The 21,028-nt window shown below is 61.9% G+C and overlaps 1 protein-coding gene across 1 annotated transcript in view; it reads right to left on the bottom strand.

Annotated features, from left to right (window-relative positions):
• Positions 1-349: 349 nt before the first annotated feature.
• MUC5AC (mucin 5AC, oligomeric mucus/gel-forming) overlaps positions 350-21,028 on the bottom strand; it is a 31,589-nt gene continuing 10,910 nt past the window's right edge. The window contains exons 25-53 of the mRNA XM_060103720.1: positions 20,260-20,499; positions 19,884-20,040; positions 19,362-19,490; positions 18,960-19,113; positions 18,429-18,472; positions 18,148-18,336; positions 15,903-17,494; positions 14,306-14,612; positions 13,227-13,345; positions 8,291-8,900; positions 7,797-8,005; positions 7,106-7,280; positions 6,481-6,731; positions 6,190-6,373; positions 5,553-5,760; positions 4,909-5,087; positions 4,461-4,548; positions 4,243-4,352; positions 4,026-4,057; positions 3,462-3,633; positions 3,008-3,109; positions 2,827-2,864; positions 2,319-2,441; positions 2,140-2,238; positions 1,704-1,823; positions 1,509-1,572; positions 1,289-1,403; positions 646-912; positions 350-488 (exon numbers count right to left, since the gene is read on the bottom strand). Coding sequence (XP_059959703.1) covers positions 350-488; positions 646-912; positions 1,289-1,403; positions 1,509-1,572; positions 1,704-1,823; positions 2,140-2,238; positions 2,319-2,441; positions 2,827-2,864; positions 3,008-3,109; positions 3,462-3,633; positions 4,026-4,057; positions 4,243-4,352; positions 4,461-4,548; positions 4,909-5,087; positions 5,553-5,760; positions 6,190-6,373; positions 6,481-6,731; positions 7,106-7,280; positions 7,797-8,005; positions 8,291-8,900; positions 13,227-13,345; positions 14,306-14,612; positions 15,903-17,494; positions 18,148-18,336; positions 18,429-18,472; positions 18,960-19,113; positions 19,362-19,490; positions 19,884-20,040; positions 20,260-20,499 — 6,216 coding nt within the window. The remainder of the gene's footprint in view (positions 489-645; positions 913-1,288; positions 1,404-1,508; positions 1,573-1,703; positions 1,824-2,139; positions 2,239-2,318; positions 2,442-2,826; positions 2,865-3,007; positions 3,110-3,461; positions 3,634-4,025; positions 4,058-4,242; positions 4,353-4,460; positions 4,549-4,908; positions 5,088-5,552; positions 5,761-6,189; positions 6,374-6,480; positions 6,732-7,105; positions 7,281-7,796; positions 8,006-8,290; positions 8,901-13,226; positions 13,346-14,305; positions 14,613-15,902; positions 17,495-18,147; positions 18,337-18,428; positions 18,473-18,959; positions 19,114-19,361; positions 19,491-19,883; positions 20,041-20,259; positions 20,500-21,028) is intronic.

The following is a 21,028-nucleotide window of genomic DNA, read 5'->3' as shown; positions in this document are numbered from 1 at the left end:
GATGGGAGAGTCCAGAGATTTGTAGAGAGAAGATGGAGCCTTCCCAGTCTGACGGCTCAGCTGGGTGGACTCGCGGGACTCCCACCCTCTGTCCAGCCAAATGCACAGACGACCAGGCAGCTGGCCTGCCCGGCCCCGGGCCCATGTCTGCCCTCTGACCTGCTCCTGGCTTTTATGGACAAGCTTAAAAATCACACAGAGCCCACGAATTGCAAATGCTCCAAGTGTATTTCCGAAACCGACGGCCTTTTCCTGAGGCCCAGGGCCGAGGCAGGGGGGAGGTTCTGCCTCCCAGTGGCCGGCCGAGCAGTCAGTTGCTGCATCTGAGGGACCGCTGTGGATCAGGACCTTACGTGATGCTGAAGGCTGGGGCCAGCAGGCTAGACCCACAGCCAGAGGAGCCTCCCCCACCCCCTGCCCACACGGGTTGGTCCTGAGCCGGCGGCTGCAAGCCCGTCAGGGCCACTGTACACCCAGGGCCGCTGGACCTGGAGAGGGACGAAAGGGGTGGACCGTGCGTCCTAGGCTTGGGTCACCTGGACCGGGGCTCAGGTTCCACTGGCCTTGGAGGCTGAGATTGCAGCGAATACAGACGTTCTTGTGGGCCTGTCCTGGAGGGACAGGGCGGGGCCCCGGCCCCTCTACTGCAAAGGCCGGGAAGCCGGGGCGCCTCTGCTCTTGCGCCTGAGCCCTGCCTCCCGGCTGCGCTCGGCACCCTGCACCTCCCCTGAGTGGCCGAGGCCCCCGTGGGAGTCACAGCGCAGGCGCACGCAGCCGCACTCCTCCACCTCGGTGTAGCTGAAGGCCTGGCTGGAGCCGTCCTCACAGCGCAGGGTCACGTTCCGCAGAGAGACCCGCAGCTCGCGACAGCAGCTGCATCTGTGCTCCATGGTGCGGGCCTCCGGGGAGTACCTGCGGGCAGGGGCCGCCTGAGCCAGAGGCCACGGGGGGCGTTGGACAGTGGCTCCTGCGTGCCAGTCACGGCAGCTGAGGGGCCCCGTGGCTCCTTCTGAGCCCCCAAAGGCTAGGGAGGGGCCCGGCAGCCTCTCAGCAACCACTTGACCACCAGGTCACCAACGGGGACCGCGAGTCTGGGGTCTCAGTAAAGAGAAGAGTGTGAGTCCAGACAGCCCGTGAGCTGTGCTTGGCCTCCGGCCCAGCCCCCTGCTGGCCCCCAGCCCCCCCATCCTGCCCCTGTCTGCCGGCCCCAGGCCCTGCCGTGCAGGAGCCCTCTGTGGGCGGGGGGGGTGTTGCGGGTCTGCCCTGGGCGAGTCAGGGGCTCACGTACATGGAGGTGGTGTCCCCACAGTTGCCCCGGCAGTAGGTGAGGGGCACGGGCACCACGGAGCTGCAGCCTGGCTGCCGGAGGACCTGAAGCTCGTGGTACACGGCGCAGGTCGACCCTGGGGAGGGACACGGGAGGCGGCGCAGAGGTCAGCCCTGGCCGGGCGCCCCCCGCCCCACGCCGCCTCCTGTGTCCCCCTCCCCTGGCAGACACGCCCACTCACTGTTCTGGGCTTGGGGTTGGGGGCAGAAGGGGCAGCAGCCGTCCTCGCTCAGCCGAGCCTTGTCCTGTGAGGACAGAGATGCCGCTGGCGAGGGCAGGGACGCAAGACGGTGGCGCCCACTCCCATGCAGGGCCCGATCCTCCCATGGCCACTGGCGACCCCCCTGGGCAGGGCGGGAGGGCTCCCAGGACTCACCGCGGGACAGCTGAGTGGGGGACACGCCTTCTTCGTGGTCACCACCACGAGCCCATCCTGGTACTTCTCACACTCGTGTGTCACGCAGCGGCTCCCGGGGTCTGACCAGGACTCGCCGGGCTGCAGGGAGGCCCAGCCAGCAAGTGAGTGGCCCTCCCCAAGGCCCCCCTTCCAGCAGGGGAGGGTGCTGCATCCGTTTGTCTGTCAGCCCCCAGCCCACGGGCGTCCAGAGGCTCCCGCGGCCTCTGCTCTGCGCCCGCCTTGCACTGACGGCTCCCCAGGGGCCCCGGTGCACCAGGAAGCCATCCACCCAGCACCCCCGCTGTCGCTGTGCGCTCCCAGCGGCCGCCCTGTGCCGGGGTGGGGCTGGCCCCCCCCGGAGCCTGTGGCCGGCCCCGCCCGGAACTCACCCCAAGGCCCCGTGACCGTTACTCACGTAGAAGAGGTGAGCAGAGCTGTCGCTGGTGTTCATGACACAGGCCACCTGCACGCACTCGCCACAGCACTGCCCTCTCTGTGTCTGGTACTCGAAGCCCTGGGAGGGGGCAGGATGTGTGGCCTGAGCCCCAGCTGGGCGCTGCATGGGGGTGGGAGTGTGAAGTGGGGGGCACTCACCACGGGGCAATGGGTGCTGCAGATCTGGGTGTCACAGCTGATCACAAACGTATCCGACTGGGGGCCACCGGGCAACTCACACCAACACTTTTCGCACAGGTTCGAGGAGACTATGGCACCAGGCTGGGGGAGTCAAGGTGACAGTGTCTGCCCAGCCGGGCCTGGTGCCCCCGCCCTCCCGGACGTCCCCTCCAGGCCTGCCCCCGCCAGGCAGACTCTTCCCCTGAGGTGACCCTCAGTAGTGCCTCCTGGCTGGGGTCCCGGTCTTGGGGACAGAGCCCCAAGGCTGCTCCTCCAGGGAGGTCACATGCTTTGGAGGACCCGGCATGGAGAGAGCAAGGCTGGGGACCTTCTCAAGTTCAGGACAGGGGCCGTGGTCCCCGAAGAACCCACTGCTGCTCCAAAGGCCACCCAGGCCCGCAGGGATGCAGCCTCGGGGAGAAGCTGGCAGGACGGGGGGACTCCAGTCCCTGTGCACCAGGGGGCCTGACCTTCGGCTGGTTCTTACCTGGTACAAGGTGCCGTTGATGCTGCAGACGGTCCAGCCTGCGCGGGGGAGAAAGCAGACCTGCAGACCCGCCATCCCCTTGTCCCGCCAGCCTCCCGCGTAGCAGCTGCCCGCGCCACCACTACAGCATCCCAGCCCCAGGGTGGGGACAGCCTGGCTGCCGCTGAGCCAGGACACTCACTGCAGTTTTGGGTCGGGCAGCAAGCCCCTTCCTTATAGGCCAGGATGGAGCGCGAACCTTCTGGGCAGTCCTCGGGCGGGGGGCAGTATGTGGTGTTGCAGACTGCAGCAGACGGAAGGGGGCGTCAGGGGACCTGCCTCCCTCCCAAGCCTGAGTGTCGCCTCCCCCTGGGGGTCTCCAGGAGTACTGACTACCCAGTGGACAGGTGGTAGGCTCTCCAGGGGATGCCCACCACCACGGGGGACGAGGCTTCTGCTCGGCCCTGACCTCCATGGTACCCCTTACCCTTGAGCCTTCCTGCTGGGGGTCAGCAGCTGAAGCCACATAAAGGGAGGGTATGCCCACCACCCTCCTGGGGTGTGCCCCCAGGTACCAGCACCTCGGGACCCTTCAGGGACAAAGCTGGCCAGCCCTGAGCCTGTGCATGTGCGCCCCCACCCGGCCTGGGGCTCACCGCAAGTGTACTGGGGACAGCACTGGCCGGTCTGCAGGGCCGCGGGCACTGGCACGAAGCCGGGCTCGGGGCAGGCGGGGGGCGGGGCACAGGGCCGAGTCTGGCAGCTCAGAGTCCAGGTGCCACCCTTGCAGGTGCACTCCTGACAGTCCACGCTGACAGTGTGGCCAGGCTGTCAGGGGAAGGACATGGGACCCCCGGGCCGTTGGTCGCCTGCCTGTCCCATGGCACAGTGGGAGGCGGCCCACGGCTGACGGCCTGCGAGGGGTCTTCCAAAGTGTGGGCGGGGCTGAGGGCTGCTGGGGCTCTGGGAGGCCCATGGGGGCCAGGAGGCAGGGTGGGAGGGAGTTGTGCGGGCGGCCGGCCACCCTCCCCACCGTCCCCACCTTCACTGCGTGAGAGCCAGGCGGGAGGGGGTCTCCAGGGAGGGCGGGACGCGGCCAGCCTTGGGGCCAGCACCCACCCTCCTCCAGGGCCGTGCAAGGAGGCCTCCTGAGTCTTTGCTCAGGAAACTCTGGCCCCTCCCTTCCCCTCCTCTGGGTCCCCCAAGGGTGCCACACTCACCTCCACAGGCTCCCCGTGGGGCCCCAGGCAACCTGGAGGGAAAGAGAGGACGTCATCGCTGGGCCTCCATGGCCCCCAGCCCGTCACGGGAAGACCCGGTGTCGGGGGCTGGGGGAAGCCTAGGCTGTGGTGGAAAGCCCTGGGGCCTGGCTGAGAAGCGCAGAGCCCTTGGGGCCAGGGCGTGGCAGCCCCCCCGAGCGAAGCCCCGGTGACGTACTGCTGCAGCTGGCTGGCACGCAGACCTCCGCGCTCGAGCTGAACAACTTCATGTCCTCGGGGCAGAAGCAGCCTTCCGTCATGGGAACGGGAACGGCTTCCGGGAGGGCCCTGTGGGGAGCGGAGGGGGAGCGGGGCCGTGACCTCCAGGGTGGGGAGAGGCGGCCTGGGGACAGGGGCGGGGTGGGGGTGTCCCAGAGGGAGAGGGCAGGTGCTTACAGGGCACTGGCACTGTCGTTCGTGTAGCAGTAGGAAGGAATGGACGGGCCGCAGGGCTGGTACACCTTGTCAGCAGGGCAGGTGAAAGCTGTGCGAAGGGCGAGGCCACACCTGAGGCCGGAGGGCACGAGCAACGAGCCCTGGCCTGGGCCCCGCTGGCTGGAGCTCTTGGCCCAGGCACCTGCTGTGTGCCCTGCACCGCCCAGCCTGTCCGAGCCCTGGACCCCTGCACCCTGGGCCCAGGGGCTCTGACCTGGATGGCCCCTCTTGTCCCTCCAGGAAACAAATGCACTCCATCCTGGGCTCAGCCCTCCTCCTCCCGGAAGCCCATACTGACCACCCAAGCCCACTCATGGATTGCCCAGTGTGTCTGTCCCCTCGAACATGCTGATTGCCACTGCCCAGCGGGACGGGACACTCTGGGGCTGGGGGTGGGGGGGGCACTCACGGCATGTGTGGTTGGTCAGGCCCCTCCAGTCGATGCACACACTGAGGGACGCGCAGAGGGTGGCGTACAGCTCCAGGCTGGAGCACGGCATGTGCACCCTGGGCGTGTGGCACTCGTCAAAGGTGCAGCTTTGGTAGTATGGCCACGGGGGGATCACCAAGTGACACGGCTTGAAGACCCTGCAGCACAGAGACACACGGGTCATGGGGCAGCTCCATGGTGGGGTTGCCAGGCTGTAGGCTTTCCCTAACGAAGGGTCCCGAGGGAGAGGCGTCACTGGGCCGACCTGTGTGCCAAGGGACCCCAGCCTCTGGGGCCATCTGTGTGCGGTGGGGAGGGTGTCTGGCTGCAAGACAGCTTTTCTTTCTGCAAATTCTCCGCTGGGCTCCCCCCATGCCCTGCACGCCTGCGTGCTGCCGCCGGCTGACGGCTTATGCCCGAAGCCACCATGAGCTGCCTCAGAGCCTCAGAGGCCGACCGCCATGATCCCCACTGGGCTCTGCGCCTGGCGTTCCAACAGCTGTGACCCCCTCTCCCTCGGAGCCCCCTGCAGGCCCACCCACTTCTTCCCATCTCCCAGGCAGCGTGGGATTAGCAGGGCTACTCGACACCCCCCACACCCCAGCCCTGCCAGGGAATCTCACTTGCTCAGAATTAGCTGGCAGATTGGCGAAGGTGGACACGAGGTGGGCGTTTTCTTGGGCTCAACTGTGGTGGGCATCAAGGGAGGCCTGGGGCAGGATGGCTGGCCGGGGTATGTCACATTCCAGTGGCCGGGCATGTCGGAGCAGGAGGGTACCACCGCTCCTCCGGGCAGGCGGCACTCGTCCTTCTGGTCATTGGTACAGGTGCCTGGGGCGTGGAAGCAGCGGTCAGTCAGCCGGGGAAAGCAGAGGCACCCTCAGCCTCCCTTGGAGCGTTGGGGGCCGGGCCCCTGCATCTCCACACCACGCTCAGTGGGTTGCTGTGGGACCCTCGGTGGGTTGTGGAGGTCCCCTGACTTCCTTGTGCTTTCTTTTGCCTCCAAGACACTGGGGCAGTTCCCAAAGAGGCCTCAGGTATGGGCCAGGCCCCTGGGCCGTGTGGCCGCACATTCTTGGTGCAGCTGGAAAGCAGAATCACCTGAAGGCTCCGCGCCACATGGGCGGTCTCACCCCCAGCCAAGAATGCAGTTCCTGGAGGGACACACCCGAGGCCGACACTTCTCACACCAGACACTCCCAGCCAGAGAAAGGGCCCAGAGTCCGGAGGGCCAGAGCGGGGCTGGGGCCGGGCGCTCACCGCACTGCCCCTCCGTGTTGTTGGCGAATTTGCTGAAAGGCAGCTCCACGGAGAAGATGAGGCCGCTGAACATGACCTGGACACCGAGGGCGGGGATGGTCACGTACATCTTGGTGCCGATTTGGGAGACGACGATGCCGTCTTTCTGGAAGCCGGGTCTGACCACCTCACCGTTGAAGGTGATCTAGACGGTGACCCAGCGAGGGAAAGAGAACCGGGTGGCGATCAGCCAGTGCCTGGCACCCCCAGTCCACCCGGCAAAAATGGGGGCTGCCCGGAGGGCATCCCCACCTCATTGGTCATCACCCCTCCGACAGGCTTGAGGGTCAGCACGACACGGCCCTTCTGGTACTCGACGATGATGGACTGTCGGCAGGGCAGCCCATCCTCAGCGTCACACAAGTAGCTCTCGATCAGCACCCGGAAGTGTCCGAACACGGGCACGATCTGCTGCACCAGCACATACGTGCAGTTGTCCAGAAAAGTGTAGTATGTGCCATCGAAAGTGACGTAGTGGGGTTCGCCCCAGCGGCTACACACGCCTGCGGGAGGACGAGCCGCCTTACCTGGCCGCACTACGGGCCTCCTCCCACCGCCCCAGGGCTCCCGCAGGGGCAGGTGTGTCCCGCACCAAGGCGAGCAGGCGACTGCCCTGTTGTCGGGACCCACACGCCAACAGCGCACAGAACTCTGTCCAGTAGGTGCCCGAAGCGGCCAAGAGGTGGGACCAGACTCCGGATGCCCCCTTGCGCCTGCGTGGCCCGGCTGCTCTGGGCTTGGGCAGAGTTCCGCCGGGCACCTGGGCAGGAGGCTGGGCGCCACCACCGCTGCCCTGACCTTGGGAAGTCCTTCCTGGGTCCCACCGATTCCATCCCGCTTCTCTGCCATGGCCGCCACCCCAGCCCCGCCCACTCACATGGGCACTCGTAGTGCGGGCAGCAGTCCTCCTGGCTGGTCACCATCACAGCGGGGTAGCCGTTGGTGCAGGTGGGCTTCTGCGCCTTTGGACACTGGCGCGGCCTCACGGTGATGACCCCGTTGCCCTCACAAGTGGCCTCAGAGCAGTTGGGCATGGCCCAGGTTTCGCCTTTCTGCGGAAGCAAAGACTGCTGCGGGGCCTTGCCCTGACCCGGCGCCCACCCCTCGTGGCTCAGAGCTCGCCTGGGTCTCCGGGGAGAGAAGAGCCACCTGGATTGGGACCAACACTTACACCAGGCCTCTCCTCCCCCAGGCCCCACCGAGCGCCCGGCTGACTGGGAGGGGTCCCGGGTGTTGAAGGTTGCCCCCTTCCCCCTCTGCCCGTTTCCACCCTGTTCCCCACCCACCTTTTCCACTCCTTGGCCGTTTGACCCTGTCCGGAGCATCAGTCACCTGCTCTAGCCCCCTTTATAGGCAACGGAGTCTCAACCTCGGGCCCCACGCTCCTGGCACCCCCTTCCAGAAGTTCAGGAGGACCAGAAATGGCCTCTTGCCATGGTCAGCCTACATCAGCCAAGGGGTCACCAACCTTCATGCACACTTGATGCAACAGCCTACTTTGAATGATGCTGAAGGTCCCTGCCCCGGCCCCCCTGAGCCCCCGAGAAGGGCAGCAAAGGTGAGGTTACCGTCCTTGGGGGGACGACGTTTGGGCATCCGCCCTGAGTAACAGTCACAGAGGCAGAAGAGGAGGACACTGGCATGGAGGTGGCCGGGGCAGGAGGGGGCGTGCTGGTGGGACAGGTGTGGTCGGTCCGCCTGACCACGTGGCAGTCCAGGCTGCAAACGGCATAATAGCAGTGTCCGGAGAGGTCTGTCTGTTGGTAAATGATGGATCCTGCAAGAAAAGGAACAGGAGGGCACTAGGAGAGCCAAGAAGCGATCACCAGGAGGGAGTCTAACCAGGCTGGTGGTCCACCTGGGTGCTGGTCTGGCAGGTGGCCTTCCTTCCCAGATGTAGATGGCATATCCTCAGAGACGGCTTACTGCCTTCCTACACACAAGACCTAGTCCTTTCGCAAAGACAGGGCACCCCTCCCTCCCCTTAACACCGTAGTTTTGTGAACAGGACAACAGTGACCAGGGTCAGCACACATCCCACACCCAGGTAGAGTACACATACCTGCGGGGTAGAACCTGTCGGCCACACTGCAGTAGCACGTGGAGGTGGAGGGCGCTGCGGAGCTGGGGGAGGTCACCAGGGAAACCGTGGGGGTGGTGGACTTGGGAGAGAGTGAGGACTGGGGACTTGAAGTCACAAAGGGAGTCACAGAGTTGACAGGGCAGCCTTTCTGGGGCTCACAGCACAGCACGCGCACCTCGTAGTTGAGGCACATCCTGAACCTTCCCTTCTGGTCCCGGTTCCGACAAACCAGGCCCACTTCCAGGCTGCACTGTACCACCTGCCCCAGTGTCTGGATGCTGACATCTGGGTGGTTCTCGGCTCGGCACTCCAGGGCGCTGATGTATTCGGGTCTGTGGCAGATCTTCTCTCCTCTTCTGATGATGTTGCTGTAGGTTTCAAAGTCTCCTCCTTGGGGCTCAGGAGATGGGAAGTCCGCATCAAACCACTTGGTCCACAGGCACTGTGGCTGGCAGGAGGTGGTCCTGGGTTGGGAGTGGGTTGTTTCAGGTATAGTGACAAAAGTTGTGCTGGTTGTAGGAGCTGATGTTCTGCTGGTTGTCCCCACAGTGGTGGTACTGGTTGCAGGAGCTGTGGTTGGGCTAGCTGTCTCCACAGTGATGGTACTGGTTGTAGGAGGTGTGGTTGGGCCGGTTGTCTCCAAAGTGGTGGTGCTGGTTGTAGGAGCTGTGGTTGGGCTGGTTGTCTCCACAGTGGTGGTGCTGGTTCTAGGATCTGTGGTTGGGCCCATTGTCTCCATGGTGGTGGTGCTGGTTCTAGGAGCTGGGGTTGGGCCGGTTGTCTCCACAGTGGTGGTGCTAATTGTAGGAGCGGTGGTTGGGCTGGTTGTCTCCACAGTGGTGGTGCTGGTTGTAGCAGCTGATGTTGTGCTGGTTGTCTCCACAGTGGTGGTGCTGGTTCTAGGAGTTGTGGATGGGCTGGTTGTCTCCACATTGGTGGTGCTGGTTCTAGGAGCTGTGGATGGGCCGGTTGTCTCCACAGTGGTGGTGCTTGTTCTAGGAGCTGTGGTTGGGCCGGTTGTCTCCACAGTGGTAGTACTAATTGTAGGAGCTGTGGTTGGGCCAGTTGTCTCCACAGTGGTGGTGCTGGTTCTAGGAGCTGTGGTTGGGCCCATTGTCTTCACAGTGGTGGTGCTGGTTCTAGGAGCTGTGGTTGGGCCGGTTGTCTCCACAGTGGTAGTACTAATTGTAGGAGCTGTGGTTGGACCCATTGTCTCCACAGTGGTGGTGCTGGTTCTAGGAGCTGTGGTTGGGCCGGTTGTCTCCACAGTGGTAGTGCTAATTGTAGGAGCTGTGGTTGGGCCGGTTGTCTCCACAGTGGTGGTGCTGGTTCTAGGAGCTGTGGTTGGGCCCATTGTCTCCACAGTGGTGGTGCTGAATCTAGGACCTGTGGTTGGGCCCATTGTCTCCACGGTGGTGGTGCTGGTTCTAGGAGCTGTGGTTGGGCCGGTTGTCTCCACAGTGGTAGTGCTAACTGTAGGACCTGTGGTTGGGCTAGTTGTCTCCACAGTGGTGGTGCTGGTTGTAGCAGCTGATGTTGTGCTGGTTGTCTCCACAGTGGTGGTGCTAATTGTAGGAGCTGTGGTTGGGCTGGTTGTCTCCACAGTGGTGGTGCCTGTTGTAGCAGCTGATGTTGTGCTGGTTGTCTCCACATTGGTGGTGCTGGTTCTAGGAGCTGTGGATGGGCCGGTTGTCTCCACAGTGGTGGTGCTTGTTCTAGGAGCTGTGGTTGCGCTGGTTGTTTCCACAGTGGTGGTGCTGGTTCTAGGAGCTGTGGTTGGGCCGGTTGTCTCCACAGTGGTAGTACTAATTGTAGGAGCTGTGGTTGGGCCGGCTGTCTCCACAGTGGTGGTGCTGGTTCTAGGAGCTGTAGTTGGGCTGGTTGTCTCCACAGTGGTGGTGCTGGTTCTAGGAGCTGGGGTTGGGCCGGTTGTCTCCACAGTGGTGGTGCTAATTGTAGGACCTGTAGTTGGGCTAGTTGTCTCCACAGTGGTGGTGCTGGTTGTAGCAGCTGATGTTGTGCTGGTTGTCTCCACAGTGGTGGTGCTGGTTCTAGGAGTTGTGGATGGGCTGGTTGTCTCCACATTGGTGGTGCTGGTTCTAGGAGCTGTGGATGGGCCGGTTGTCTCCACAGTGGTGGTGCTGGTTCTAGGAGCTGTGGTTGGGCCCATTGTCTTCACAGTGGTGGTGCTGGTTCTAGGAGCTGTGGTTGGGCCGGTTGTCTCCACAGTGGTAGTACTAATTGTAGGAGCTGTGGTTGGACCCATTGTCTCCACAGTGGTGGTGCTGGTTCTAGGAGCTGTGGTTGGGCCAGTTGTCTCCACAGTGGTAGTGCTAATTGTAGGAGCTGTGGTTGGGCCGGTTGTCTCCACAGTGGTGGTGCTGGTTCTAGGAGCTGTGGTTGGGCCCATTGTCTCCACAGTGGTGGTGCTGAATCTAGGACCTGTGGTTGGGCCCATTGTCTCCACGGTGGTGGTGCTGGTTCTAGGAGCTGTGGTTGGGCCGGTTGTCTCCACAGTGGTAGTGCTAATTGTAGGACCTGTAGTTGGGCTAGTTGTCTCCACAGTGGTGGTGCTGGTTGTAGCAGCTGATGTTGTGCTGGTTGTCTCCACAGTGGTGGTGCTAATTGTAGGAGCTGTGGTTGGGCTGGTTGTCTCCACAGTGGTGGTGCCTGTTGTAGCAGCTGATGTTGTGCTGGTTGTCTCCACATTGGTGGTGCTGGTTCTAGGAGCTGTGGATGGGCCGGTTGTCTCCACAGTGGTGGTGCTTGTTCTAGGAGCTGTGGTTGCGCTGGTTGTTTCCACAGTGGTGGTGCTGGTTCTAGGAGCTGTGGTTGGGCCGGTTGTCTCCACAGTGGTAGTACTAATTGTAGGAGCTGTGGTTGGGCCGGCTGTCTCCACAGTGGTGGTGCTGGTTCTAGGAGCTGTAGTTGGGCTGGTTGTCTCCACAGTGGTGGTGCTGGTTCTAGGAGCTGGGGTTGGGCCCGTTGTCTCCACAGTGGTGGTGCTGGTTCTAGGAGCGGTGGTTGGGCTGGTTGTCTCCACAGTGGTGGTGCTGGTTCTAGGAGCTGTGGTTGCGCTGGTTGTTTCCACAGTGATGGTGCTGGTTCTAGGAGCTGTGGCTGGGCCCATTGTCTCCACAGTGGTGGTGCTGGTTCTAGGAGCTGTGGTTGGGCCGGTTGTCTCCACAGTGGTAGTGCTAATTGTAGGACCTGTGGTTGGGCTAGTTGTCTCCACAGTGGTGGTGCTGGTTGTAGCAGCTGATGTTGTGCTGGTTGTCTCCACAGTGGTGGTGCTGGTTCTAGGAGTTGTGGATGGGCCGGTTGTCTCCACATTGATGGTGCTGGTTCTAGGAGCTGTGGATGGGCCGGTTGTCTCCACATTGGTGGTGCTGGTTCTAGGAGCTGTGGATGGGCCGGTTGTCTCCACAGTGGTGGTGCTTGTTCTAGGAGCTGTGGTTGGGCCGGTTGTCTCCACAGTGGTAGTACTAATTGTAGGAGCTGTGGATGGGCCGGCTGTCTCCACAGTGGTGGTGCTGGTTCTAGGAGCTGTGGTTGTGCTGGTTGTTTCCACAGTGATGGTGCTGGTTCTAGGAGCTGTGGTTGGGCCCGTTGTCTCCACAGTGGTGGTGCTGGTTCTAGGAGCTGTGGTTGGGCCCGTTGTCTCCACAGTGGTAGTGCTAATTGTAGGACCTGTGGTTGTGCTGGTTGTCTCCACAGTGGTGGTGCTGGTTGTAGCAGCTGATGTTGTGCTGGTTGTCTCCACAGTGGTGGTGCTAATTGTAGGAGCTGTGGTTGGGCTGGTTGTCTCCACAGTGGTGGTGCTGGTTCTAGGACCTGTGGTTGGTCCGGTTGTCTCCACAGTGGTAGTGCTAATTGTAGGAGCTGTGGTTGGGCTGGTTGTCTCCACAGTGGTGGTGCTGGTTGTAGCAGCTGATGTTGTGCTGGTTGTCTCCACAGTGGTGGTGCTGGTTCTAGGAGTTGTGGATGGGCCCGTTGTCTCCACATTGGTGGTGCTTGTTCTAGGAGCTGTGGATGGGCCGGTTGTCTCCACAGTGGTGGTGCTTGTTCTATGAGCTGTGGATGGGCTGGTTGTCTCCACAATGGTGGTGCTTGTTCTAGGAGCTGTGGTTGGGCCGGTTGTCTCCACAGTGGTAGTACTAATTGTAGGAGCTGTGGTTGGGCCGGTTGTCTCCACAGTGGTGGTGCTGATTCTAGGATCTGTGGTTGGGCCCATTGTCTCCACAGTGGTGGTGCTGGTTCTAGGAGCTGGGGTTGGGCTGGTTGTCTCCACAGTGGTAGTGCTAATTGTAGGACCTGTGGTTGGGCTAGTTGTCTCCACAGTGGTGGTGCTGGTTGTAGCAGCTGATGTTGTGCTGGTTGTCTCCACAGTGGTGGTGCTGGTTCTAGGAGTTGTGGATGGGCCGGTTGTCTCCACATTGGTGGTGCTGGTTCTAGGAGCTGTGGATGGGCCGGTTGTCTCCACAGTGGTGGTGCTTGTTCTAGGAGCTGTGGTTGGGCCTGTTGTCTCCACAGTGGTAGTACTAATTGTAGGAGCTGTGGTTGGGCCGGTTGTCTCCACAGTGGTGGTGCTCGTTCTAGGAGCTGTGGTTGGGCCGGTTGTCTCCACAGTGGTAGTACTAATTGTAGGAGCTGTGGTTGGGCCGGCTGTCTCCACAGTGGTGGTGCTGGTTCTAGGAGCTGTGGTTGGGCTGGCTGTCTCCACAGTGGTGGTGCTGGTTCTAGGAGCTGTGGTTGTGCTGGTTGTTTCCACAGTGATGGTGCTGGTTCTAGGAGCTGTGGTTGGGCCCGTTGTCTCCACAGTGGTGGTGCTGGTTCTAGGAGCTGTGGTTGGGCCCGTTGTCTCCACAGTGGTAGTGCTAATTGTAGGACCTGTGGTTGGGCTAGTTGTCTCCACAGTGGTGGTGCTGGTTGTAGCAGCTGATGTTGTGCTGGTTGTCTCCACAGTGGTGGTGCTAATTGTAGGAGCTGTGGTTGGGCTGGTTGTCTCCACAGTGGTGGTGCTGGTTCTAGGAGCTGTGGTTGGTCCGGTTGTCTCCACAGTGGTAGTGCTAATTGTAGGAGCTGTGGTTGGGCTGGTTGTCTCCACAGTGGTGGTGCTGGTTGTAGCAGCTGATGTTGTGCTGGTTGTCTCCACAGTGGTGGTGCTGGTTCTAGGAGTTGTGGATGGGCCGGTTGTCTCCACATTGGTGGTGCTGGTTCTAGGAGCTGTGGATGGGCCGGTTGTCTCCACAGTGGTGGTGCTTGTTCTATGAGCTGTGGATGGGCTGGTTGTCTCCACAATGGTGGTGCTTGTTCTAGGAGCTGTGGTTGGGCTGGTTGTCTCCACAGTGGTAGTGCTAATTGTAGGACCTGTGGTTGGGCTAGTTGTCTCCACAGTGGTGGTGCTGGTTGTAGCAGCTGATGTTGTGCTGGTTGTCTCCACAGTGGTGGTGCTGGTTCTAGGAGTTGTGGATGGGCCGGTTGTCTCCACATTGGTGGTGCTGGTTCTAGGAACTGTGGATGGGCCGGTTGTCTCCACAGTGGTGGTGCTTGTTCTAGGAGCTGTGGTTGGGCCAGTTGTCTCCACAGTGGTAGTACTAATTGTAGGAGCTGTGGTTGGGCCGGTTGTCTCCACAGTGGTGGTGCTGGTTGTAGGAGCTGTGGTTGGGCTGGTTGTCTCCACAGTGGTGGTGCTGGATCTAGGATCTGTGGTTGGGCCGGCTGTCTCCACAGTGGTGGTGCTGGTTCTAGGAGCTGTGGTTGGGCCGGTTGTCTCCACAGTGGTAATACTAATTGTAGGAGCTGTGGTTGGGCTGGTTGTCTCCACAGTGCTGGTGCTGGTTGTAGCAGCTGATGTTGTGCTGGTTGTCTCCACAGTGGTGGTGCTTGTTCTAGGAGCTGTGGTTGGGCCGGTTGTCTCCACAGTGGTAGTACTAATTGTAGGAGCTGTGGTTGGGCCGGTTGTCTCCACAGTGGTGGTGCTGGTTCTAGGACCTGTGGTTGTGCTGGTTGTCTCCACAGTGGTGGTGCTGGTTGTAGCAGCTGATGTTGTGCTGGTTGTCTCCACAGTCGTGGTGCTAATTGTAGGAGCTGTGGTTGGGCTGGTTGTCTCCACAGTGGTGGTGCTGGTTCTAGGAGCTGTGGTTGGTCCGGTTGTCTCCACAGTGGTAGTGCTAATTGTAGGAGCTGTGGTTGGGCTGGTTGTCTCCACAGTGGTGGTGCTGGTTGTAGCAGCTGATGTTGTGCTGGTTGTCTCCACATTGGTGGTGCTGGTTCTAGGAGTTGTGGATGGGCCGGTTGTCTCCACATTGGTGGTGCTGGTTCTAGGAGCTGTGGATGGGCCGGTTGTCTCCACAGTGGTGGTGCTTGTTCTAGGAGCTGTGTTTGGGCCGGTTGTCTCCACAGTGGTAGTACTAATTGTAGGAGCTGTGGTTGGGCTGGTTGTCTCCACAGTGGTGTTGCTGGTTCTAGGAGCTGTGGTTGGGCTGGTTGTCTCCACAGTGGTGGTGCTGGTTCTAGGATCTGTGGTTGGGCCCATTGTCTCCACAGTGGTGGTGCTGGTTCTAGGAGCTGTGGTTGGGCCGGTTGTCTCCACAGTGGTAGTGCTAATTGTAGGACCTGTGGTTGGGCTAGTTGTCTCCACAGTGATGGTGCTGGTTGTAGCAGCTGATGTTGTGCTGGTTGTCTCCACAGTGGTGGTGCTAATTGTAGGAGCTGTGGTTGGTCTGGTTGTCTCCACAGTGGTGGTGCTGGTTCTAGGAGCTGTGGTTGGTCTGGTTGTCTCCACAGTGGTGGTGCTGGTTCTAGGAGCTGTGGTGGGGCTGGTTGTCTCCACAGTGGTGGTGCTTGCTGTAGTAGCTGGGGTTGTACTGGTTGTCTCCACAGTGGTGGCGCTAATTGTAAGAGCTGTGCTTGGGCTGGTTGTCTGCACAGAGTTTGGGCTGGTTGTCTGCACAGAGATTTTGCTGGTTGTAGGAGGTGCAGTTGAGGTGGTTGTCTCCGCAGATGTTGTCCTGCTTGTAGGAGCTGAGGTTGTGCTAGTTGTCTCCACAGTGGTGGTGCTGGTTGTAGGAGCTGTGGTTGGGCTGGTTGTCTCCACAGTGGTGGTGCTAATTGTAGGAGCTGTGGTTGGGCTGGTTGATTCCACAGTGGTGGTGCTGGTTGTAGGAGCTCTGGTTGGGCCAGTTGTCTCCACAGTGGTGGTGCTGATTGTAGGAACTGTGGTTGGACTGGTTGTCTCCACAGTGGTGGTGCTGGTTGTAGGAGTTGTGGTTGGGCTGGTTGTCTCCACAGTGGTGGTGCTGGTTCTAGGAACTGTGGTTGGGCTGGTTGTCTCCACAGTGGTGGTGCTGGTTGTAGGAGTTGTGGTTGGGCTGGTTGTCTCCACAGTAGTGGTGCTAATTGTAAGAGCTGTGCTTGGGCTGGTTGTCTGCACAGAGGTTGTGCTGCTTGTAGGAGCTGATGTTGTGATGGTTGTCTCCACAGAGGTTGTGCTGGTTATAGGAACCGCGGTTGGGCTGGTTGTCTGCACAGTGGTTGCACTGGATGTGGCCTCATGGGAGGTGGTCCCTGTCTGGCTGGTGACACTCACACTTGAAGTGCTGGGAACTGTGGCATGTGTGACAGGGCAGCCTTTCTGGGGCTCACAGCACAGCACACGCACCTCGTAGTTGAGGCACATCCTGAACTTGCCCTTCTGGTCCCGGTTCCGACACACCAAGCCCACTTCCAGGCTGCACTGCACCACCTGGCCCAGCATCTGGATGCTGACATCTGGGTGGTTCTCGGCTCGGCACTCCAGGGCGCTGATGTATTCGGGTCGGTGGCAGATCTTCTCTCCTCTTCTGACGATGTTGCTGTACGTTTCAAAGTCTCCTCCGTGGGGCCCAGAAAATGGGAAGTCCGCATCGAACCACTTGGTCCATGTGCACTGTGGCTGGCAAGAGGTGGTCCCCAGAGGGGACTGCTCAGTTTTTCTGGTTGTGACCCTCGTTTTGGGGGGCACATATGCCGAGCTGGCAGCGCTGTGTTGTGTGGAAGACGAGAAAGTTGCAGTGGTCCAGGCAGTGCTGGTTTCACCTGTGGTCGTGTGTGTGGGCCCAGGTGTGGTAGGGGGTCTGGTCTTTGTTGTGCAAACATCCACCATCTCACAGCACAGGATCCGGATTTGGTAGTTGTAGCAGATGGGGGGCAGCTGGTCTTTGTTCCAGCAAATCAGCCCCACGTTTTTGTCACAGATCAGGTTCTGCCCCAGTGTCTGCAGTGTGATGTTGGGAAAGGCTTCTGCCCGGCATTCCACGTTCTTGGGGTTTGCACAGAATTTATAACCTTTGGATCTCAGGTTCTGAAAACTGTCAAAGTCTCCACCGTCCATCCCGGCCCCAGGGGAGCTGCTGTCAAGCCACCTGGTCCAGGTGCATGATTCCTGTAAACAGGTGACCTGGGTTGGCTCAGATGAGGTTCCCTTCGAGGGCCCTGGAGTTATGGTTGACACAGAGGTTGTGGTGGAAACTGGCGCTGGGCTGGGAGTCGAGAGGGTTATTTTCCCAGTTGTTGAGGTACCTGGGCCAGGTGTTCTGTTCGTCGTAGAGGCAGTGGTTGGGCCAGGTGTGGTGACAGGGGCTGAGGAACCTGTCCTCCCTGTCGGCACAGATGCAACCCCGCTGGTTCCTGGCGTGGGCCCAGTTTCGGTTGTGCTGAAGGTTGCGGGAGGGGTGGTCTCTGTACTGCTCGTGGGGCAGGCCCGGGGGGAGCAGCACAGGACCCTGATCTGGTAGTTGTAACAGCGCCCAGAGGCCTGGTCCCTGTTGTAGCAGGTCAGCCCCACCGTCGGGCTGCACTGCACGCGCTGCCCCAGGACTTCCAGCGGCACCTCGGGGGCGCCCTCGGCTCGGCACTCCACCGCCCTCGGCGCTCGGCACACCCGGTGCCCATAGGCACGGAGGTTCTCCAGCGTGTCGAAGTCACCGCTGTCTGTGCCCCATCCTGGACGGCTGACATCCAGCCATGGCGACCACTGGCACGCCTCCCCACAGCGGGGCCGGGACGAGGGCGGGGCCGAGGCTGTGGGCGGGGTTGGTCCAGGGGATGTGCCCGGGGTGGTGGCCGGGGCCGAGCTCGGAGCGTGGGCTGTCCTTTCGGAAGGGCTGGGGTGTGTGCCGGGTGGAAGCGTCGAGCTCACGACTGAGGGCAGGAGAGAAAGGGCGAGCGTCAGGGGCCAGGGCTCCCCACACTCGAGGACACCCCCCCGCCCCCTCTGTCAGTGTCAGCTGCCTGTCTCTCTCTGCCCACGACGGGAACTTGGGAGAGAGAGAGGGCAGCCACCAAGAGTCCGGGATATGCCCAAACCTGGCAGGGGTAAAGCTCACCACAGCTGAGTCAAGGGGTGAATTAAGCTTGTGTAAAGGAAGCCTGCTCCCCGGAATCTAAAGCCAGAGTTATAGGGGCTCTTAACCCTTGGGGGAAGCTCTAATAAGGCTCTAAGTCACCCTTAGAAGAGGTTAGGATGCGGAGGTGCCTGGCCCTGGTGCGATGCAAGGCGATCAGAGAGCAGTGGATCCAGGCAGGGACTCCCCAGCTGGGCTTCCCGTGGTCCTCTCCCCAGGAACTAACCTGGGATACCTTTGCTCACAGCCCCTGCCCCGTGCTGGGTGCCTCAGCCCTGAGAGCATGACTGGGGACATGGGTCCTGCCAGCCTCAAGGTGGCTGGCCCTTCCTGCCTGCGGGCTGACTGGCACAGGGACATGCCCTCTCCCGTCCTGGCTCCTTCCTGCCTCTCAGGGCCAGGGGTGGGGGGATGGCCCCGCCCGGTCGGCACCCCACGTGTCTGCCTTACCGGTCAGGGGTGTAGAGAAGGTGAAGGTGGTTTGGGGGGTGCGGGGGGTAGGGCCGCAGGCTTCGACCCTCCTCTCGATGGTGCCGTTAGCCCCACAGCGGGCGGAGATGCAGCCCCCCGTGCCGTCTGTCGTGTGGTAGATGACTTCCCCGGGACGGAAGCGCCTCCCATCGTAGGTGCAGACACAGGCTGTGGGGAGGACAGCAGCCAGGCGGTTAGGGGGCCTGGGCGCAGGCAGGGACCCGAGACCCCGGGCACAAGGAGGGCCGCCCACCGCTCACCCTCAGAGTCGTAGGTGCACTGCACGCCGCTCTCAGTGCAAACGCTGTCAACAGAAGGGAGATGAGTCTAGGGGTGGAGACTCACCCAGGGGCAGGCAGGAAGGGGAAGCCCCACTGGGGCCCCTGGGGGCCACGCCTCAGCCCCAGAGGTCACGCCCTCTCAGGGAGCCCTTCCTATCAATGACCAGAGAAGGCAGTTCGAGCATGGCCACTGAGCCCCCTGGACCTTCTGAAGGCCACTCCCTCAGGGAGTGGGTGGGAATAGGATGTCTTCCCAGAGGTCCTTGGGCTGTATCATGGCTCAGCTTCCCCTCTGGCCCCTCCCTTCACCCCCAGAACCCCCACCCTCATCCTGCATAAAGGAAGCTCCCTGTTGGACCCCACAGAAAACTCAGGCTGGGGGACCCTCTGGCCCTGAAGGAGAGAGGCTCTGCTGGGCGGTGGCCGGGTGGGGCCTTTCCCCAGTGGCGGAGGGCTGGGCGGATCCCCCACGTGCTCCAGGGTCCTCGCGGCTCCCGCCAAGCGACTCACCAGTAGTGGCAGTTCTTTTCCGAGGGCACCGCGGAGCCCAGCCGGTAGGACCTGCCCTGGACGTGGCAGAACGTCGGGGTTGGGCATGAAGCTACACATCGCATCTGGTCCTCATCGAAGATGGGGGCCTCTGATGGGCACTTGGGGTAGCAGCCTGGGGACCAGAGAGGCCTGAGTCCCAGCCACACCAACTGCCCACTGCCTCAGCCCCGCCTCGACTCAGTCCCCAGCCCTGGACCCCACCACGCCGTGGGGAGCTTGAGGCTATGGCCGCAAAGGGACCACAAGGGGACAGGAGCAGGCCAGCCTGGCCAAGGGTCCCAGGATCCCCAGGACAAACCTCTGCCCCAACCACCGGCTGCCCAGCACGGCCCCGCCCAGACCAGCAGGGGAGCAGCGCACCTTCCAGGCCGCGGACGTCGTGCAGGTACCGGCCGCTGGGGTTCCGGCAGGTCCTCAGGCAGGGGACCCCGCAGGGCTGATAGTGCCATTCGCACTGGCCCTGGGGGTTGTAGTAGTCGCAGAAGAAGGCTGCGGACAACGGGGGCGGGCTCAGGGCCAGGCGCTCGGCCCAGGGGGCCCCGGCTGGAGTGCCGCCCTTGCAAGGACAGCCCCGGGGGGATCCCCCGTACCCCGATCCTTGACCAAGTCCTGCGAGCTGTTCTGAAGACACGTCCCTCCTCTGTGCCTCCCGGACGCAGCCTCAGAGGACATGGGCCTGGGATACCCAGGGGCAAGAGGGGGCAGTGGAGAGGGGAGCTGGCCAGCTTGTCAGGGACGCCCACCCACTGCAGCCAGGCTCCATGGACGGGGGCCGCTCTGCTGATTCCCTTCAAGCCCTTCCTCCCCTCACACGTTCAATACCACTCTTGTCACTCCCAGTGTCTCCGCCCCACCCTGACGGACACATCCGTGGGCACTCACGGCAGATGTCCGGGGTCCGCCAGGATACGCACACGCCCACTTCGTGGCAGGCATGGGCATAGGCGGCCACGGCCGTGCAGAAACACTCGCAGTCGCCCCCCGAGTGGCAGGCGCACGCGTCGCTCACGCAAGCCTCGTAGTACCTGGCCGACTCCACCTACGGGAGAGAGAGGCTTCAGACGCCGGGGGACCCACCATCCCTGTGGGCTCCGGGGAATCAATGCAGCTTGGTGTCGGCCTGGGCCGGTTTCCCCTGGAGCTCATTGTCCCACGAGCTGGGTCCTCATGGCCACAGCTGGCCCTAGAGGGTGGCAAAGAGCCACTGCTCCCATTTCTGTCCCTTGTCCCCAGGTGCCTGGAGGAACACCCTGCGTACGTGGGCGTGGCAGGCACTGAAGGTGACGCTGTTGATGATGCTGCACTGCTTCTGGGCCCAGGACTTGCGGTACGGGTTGGCAGTGCAGGGGTCCTTGGGGGCCTGGGCGTCCGGGCAGGATGGGGAGAATTTCCAGCTGTTGCCGAACTCCAGCACGTCGCCCACCACGGACTGGCTCCGCGTGGTGAAGTCATTGAGGGCGTTGTCGTCAAAGTTCCCGCACAGCCCGCAGACCCTCCCCTGCAGATGGACAGACGCAGAGACGGCACAGGCTCAGGTCCTGACCCGGGACCCACGAGTGTGGCCCGAAGTGGAAGCAGGGTCTCTGTGGATGCGATCAAGTTAGGATGAGGGCATCCTGGACTGGGGTGGCTGATCCAGTGGCCGGTGTCCTTACAGGACGAGGGACACACACAGAGTGAAGACAGTAAAGGGACGTCGTAGGCAGAGGTTGGGCTGATGGGGCGCCTGGGGCCACGGAAGCTGGAGGAGGCGGGAAGGATCCTCCCCTCCAGCCTCTGGAGGGAACGTGGCCCTGGGGCACCTGGTTGGACTTAGTGTCCAGACTGCGAGAGAAGGGCCACCAGTCAGGGATCATTTCTTCCAGCAGCTGCAGGACCTGGACACGGCCGAGGGTCTCCTACTGTCACCTCCTCTCTATCTCTCTGCCTCTCTGTTTCTCTCTGTTTGTCTCTCTGTCTCTCTATATCTCTCTGTTTTTCTATCTCTCTGTGTGTCTCTCACGCTGTCTCTGTGTCTCTCAATCTCT

Source organism: Mesoplodon densirostris, chromosome 7, assembly GCF_025265405.1.
Source record: "Mesoplodon densirostris isolate mMesDen1 chromosome 7, mMesDen1 primary haplotype, whole genome shotgun sequence".
NCBI lineage: Eukaryota > Metazoa > Chordata > Mammalia > Artiodactyla > Ziphiidae > Mesoplodon > Mesoplodon densirostris.
The sequence above is the reverse complement of the archived record's forward strand: the minus strand, read 5'-3'. Positions and strand labels throughout refer to the sequence as shown.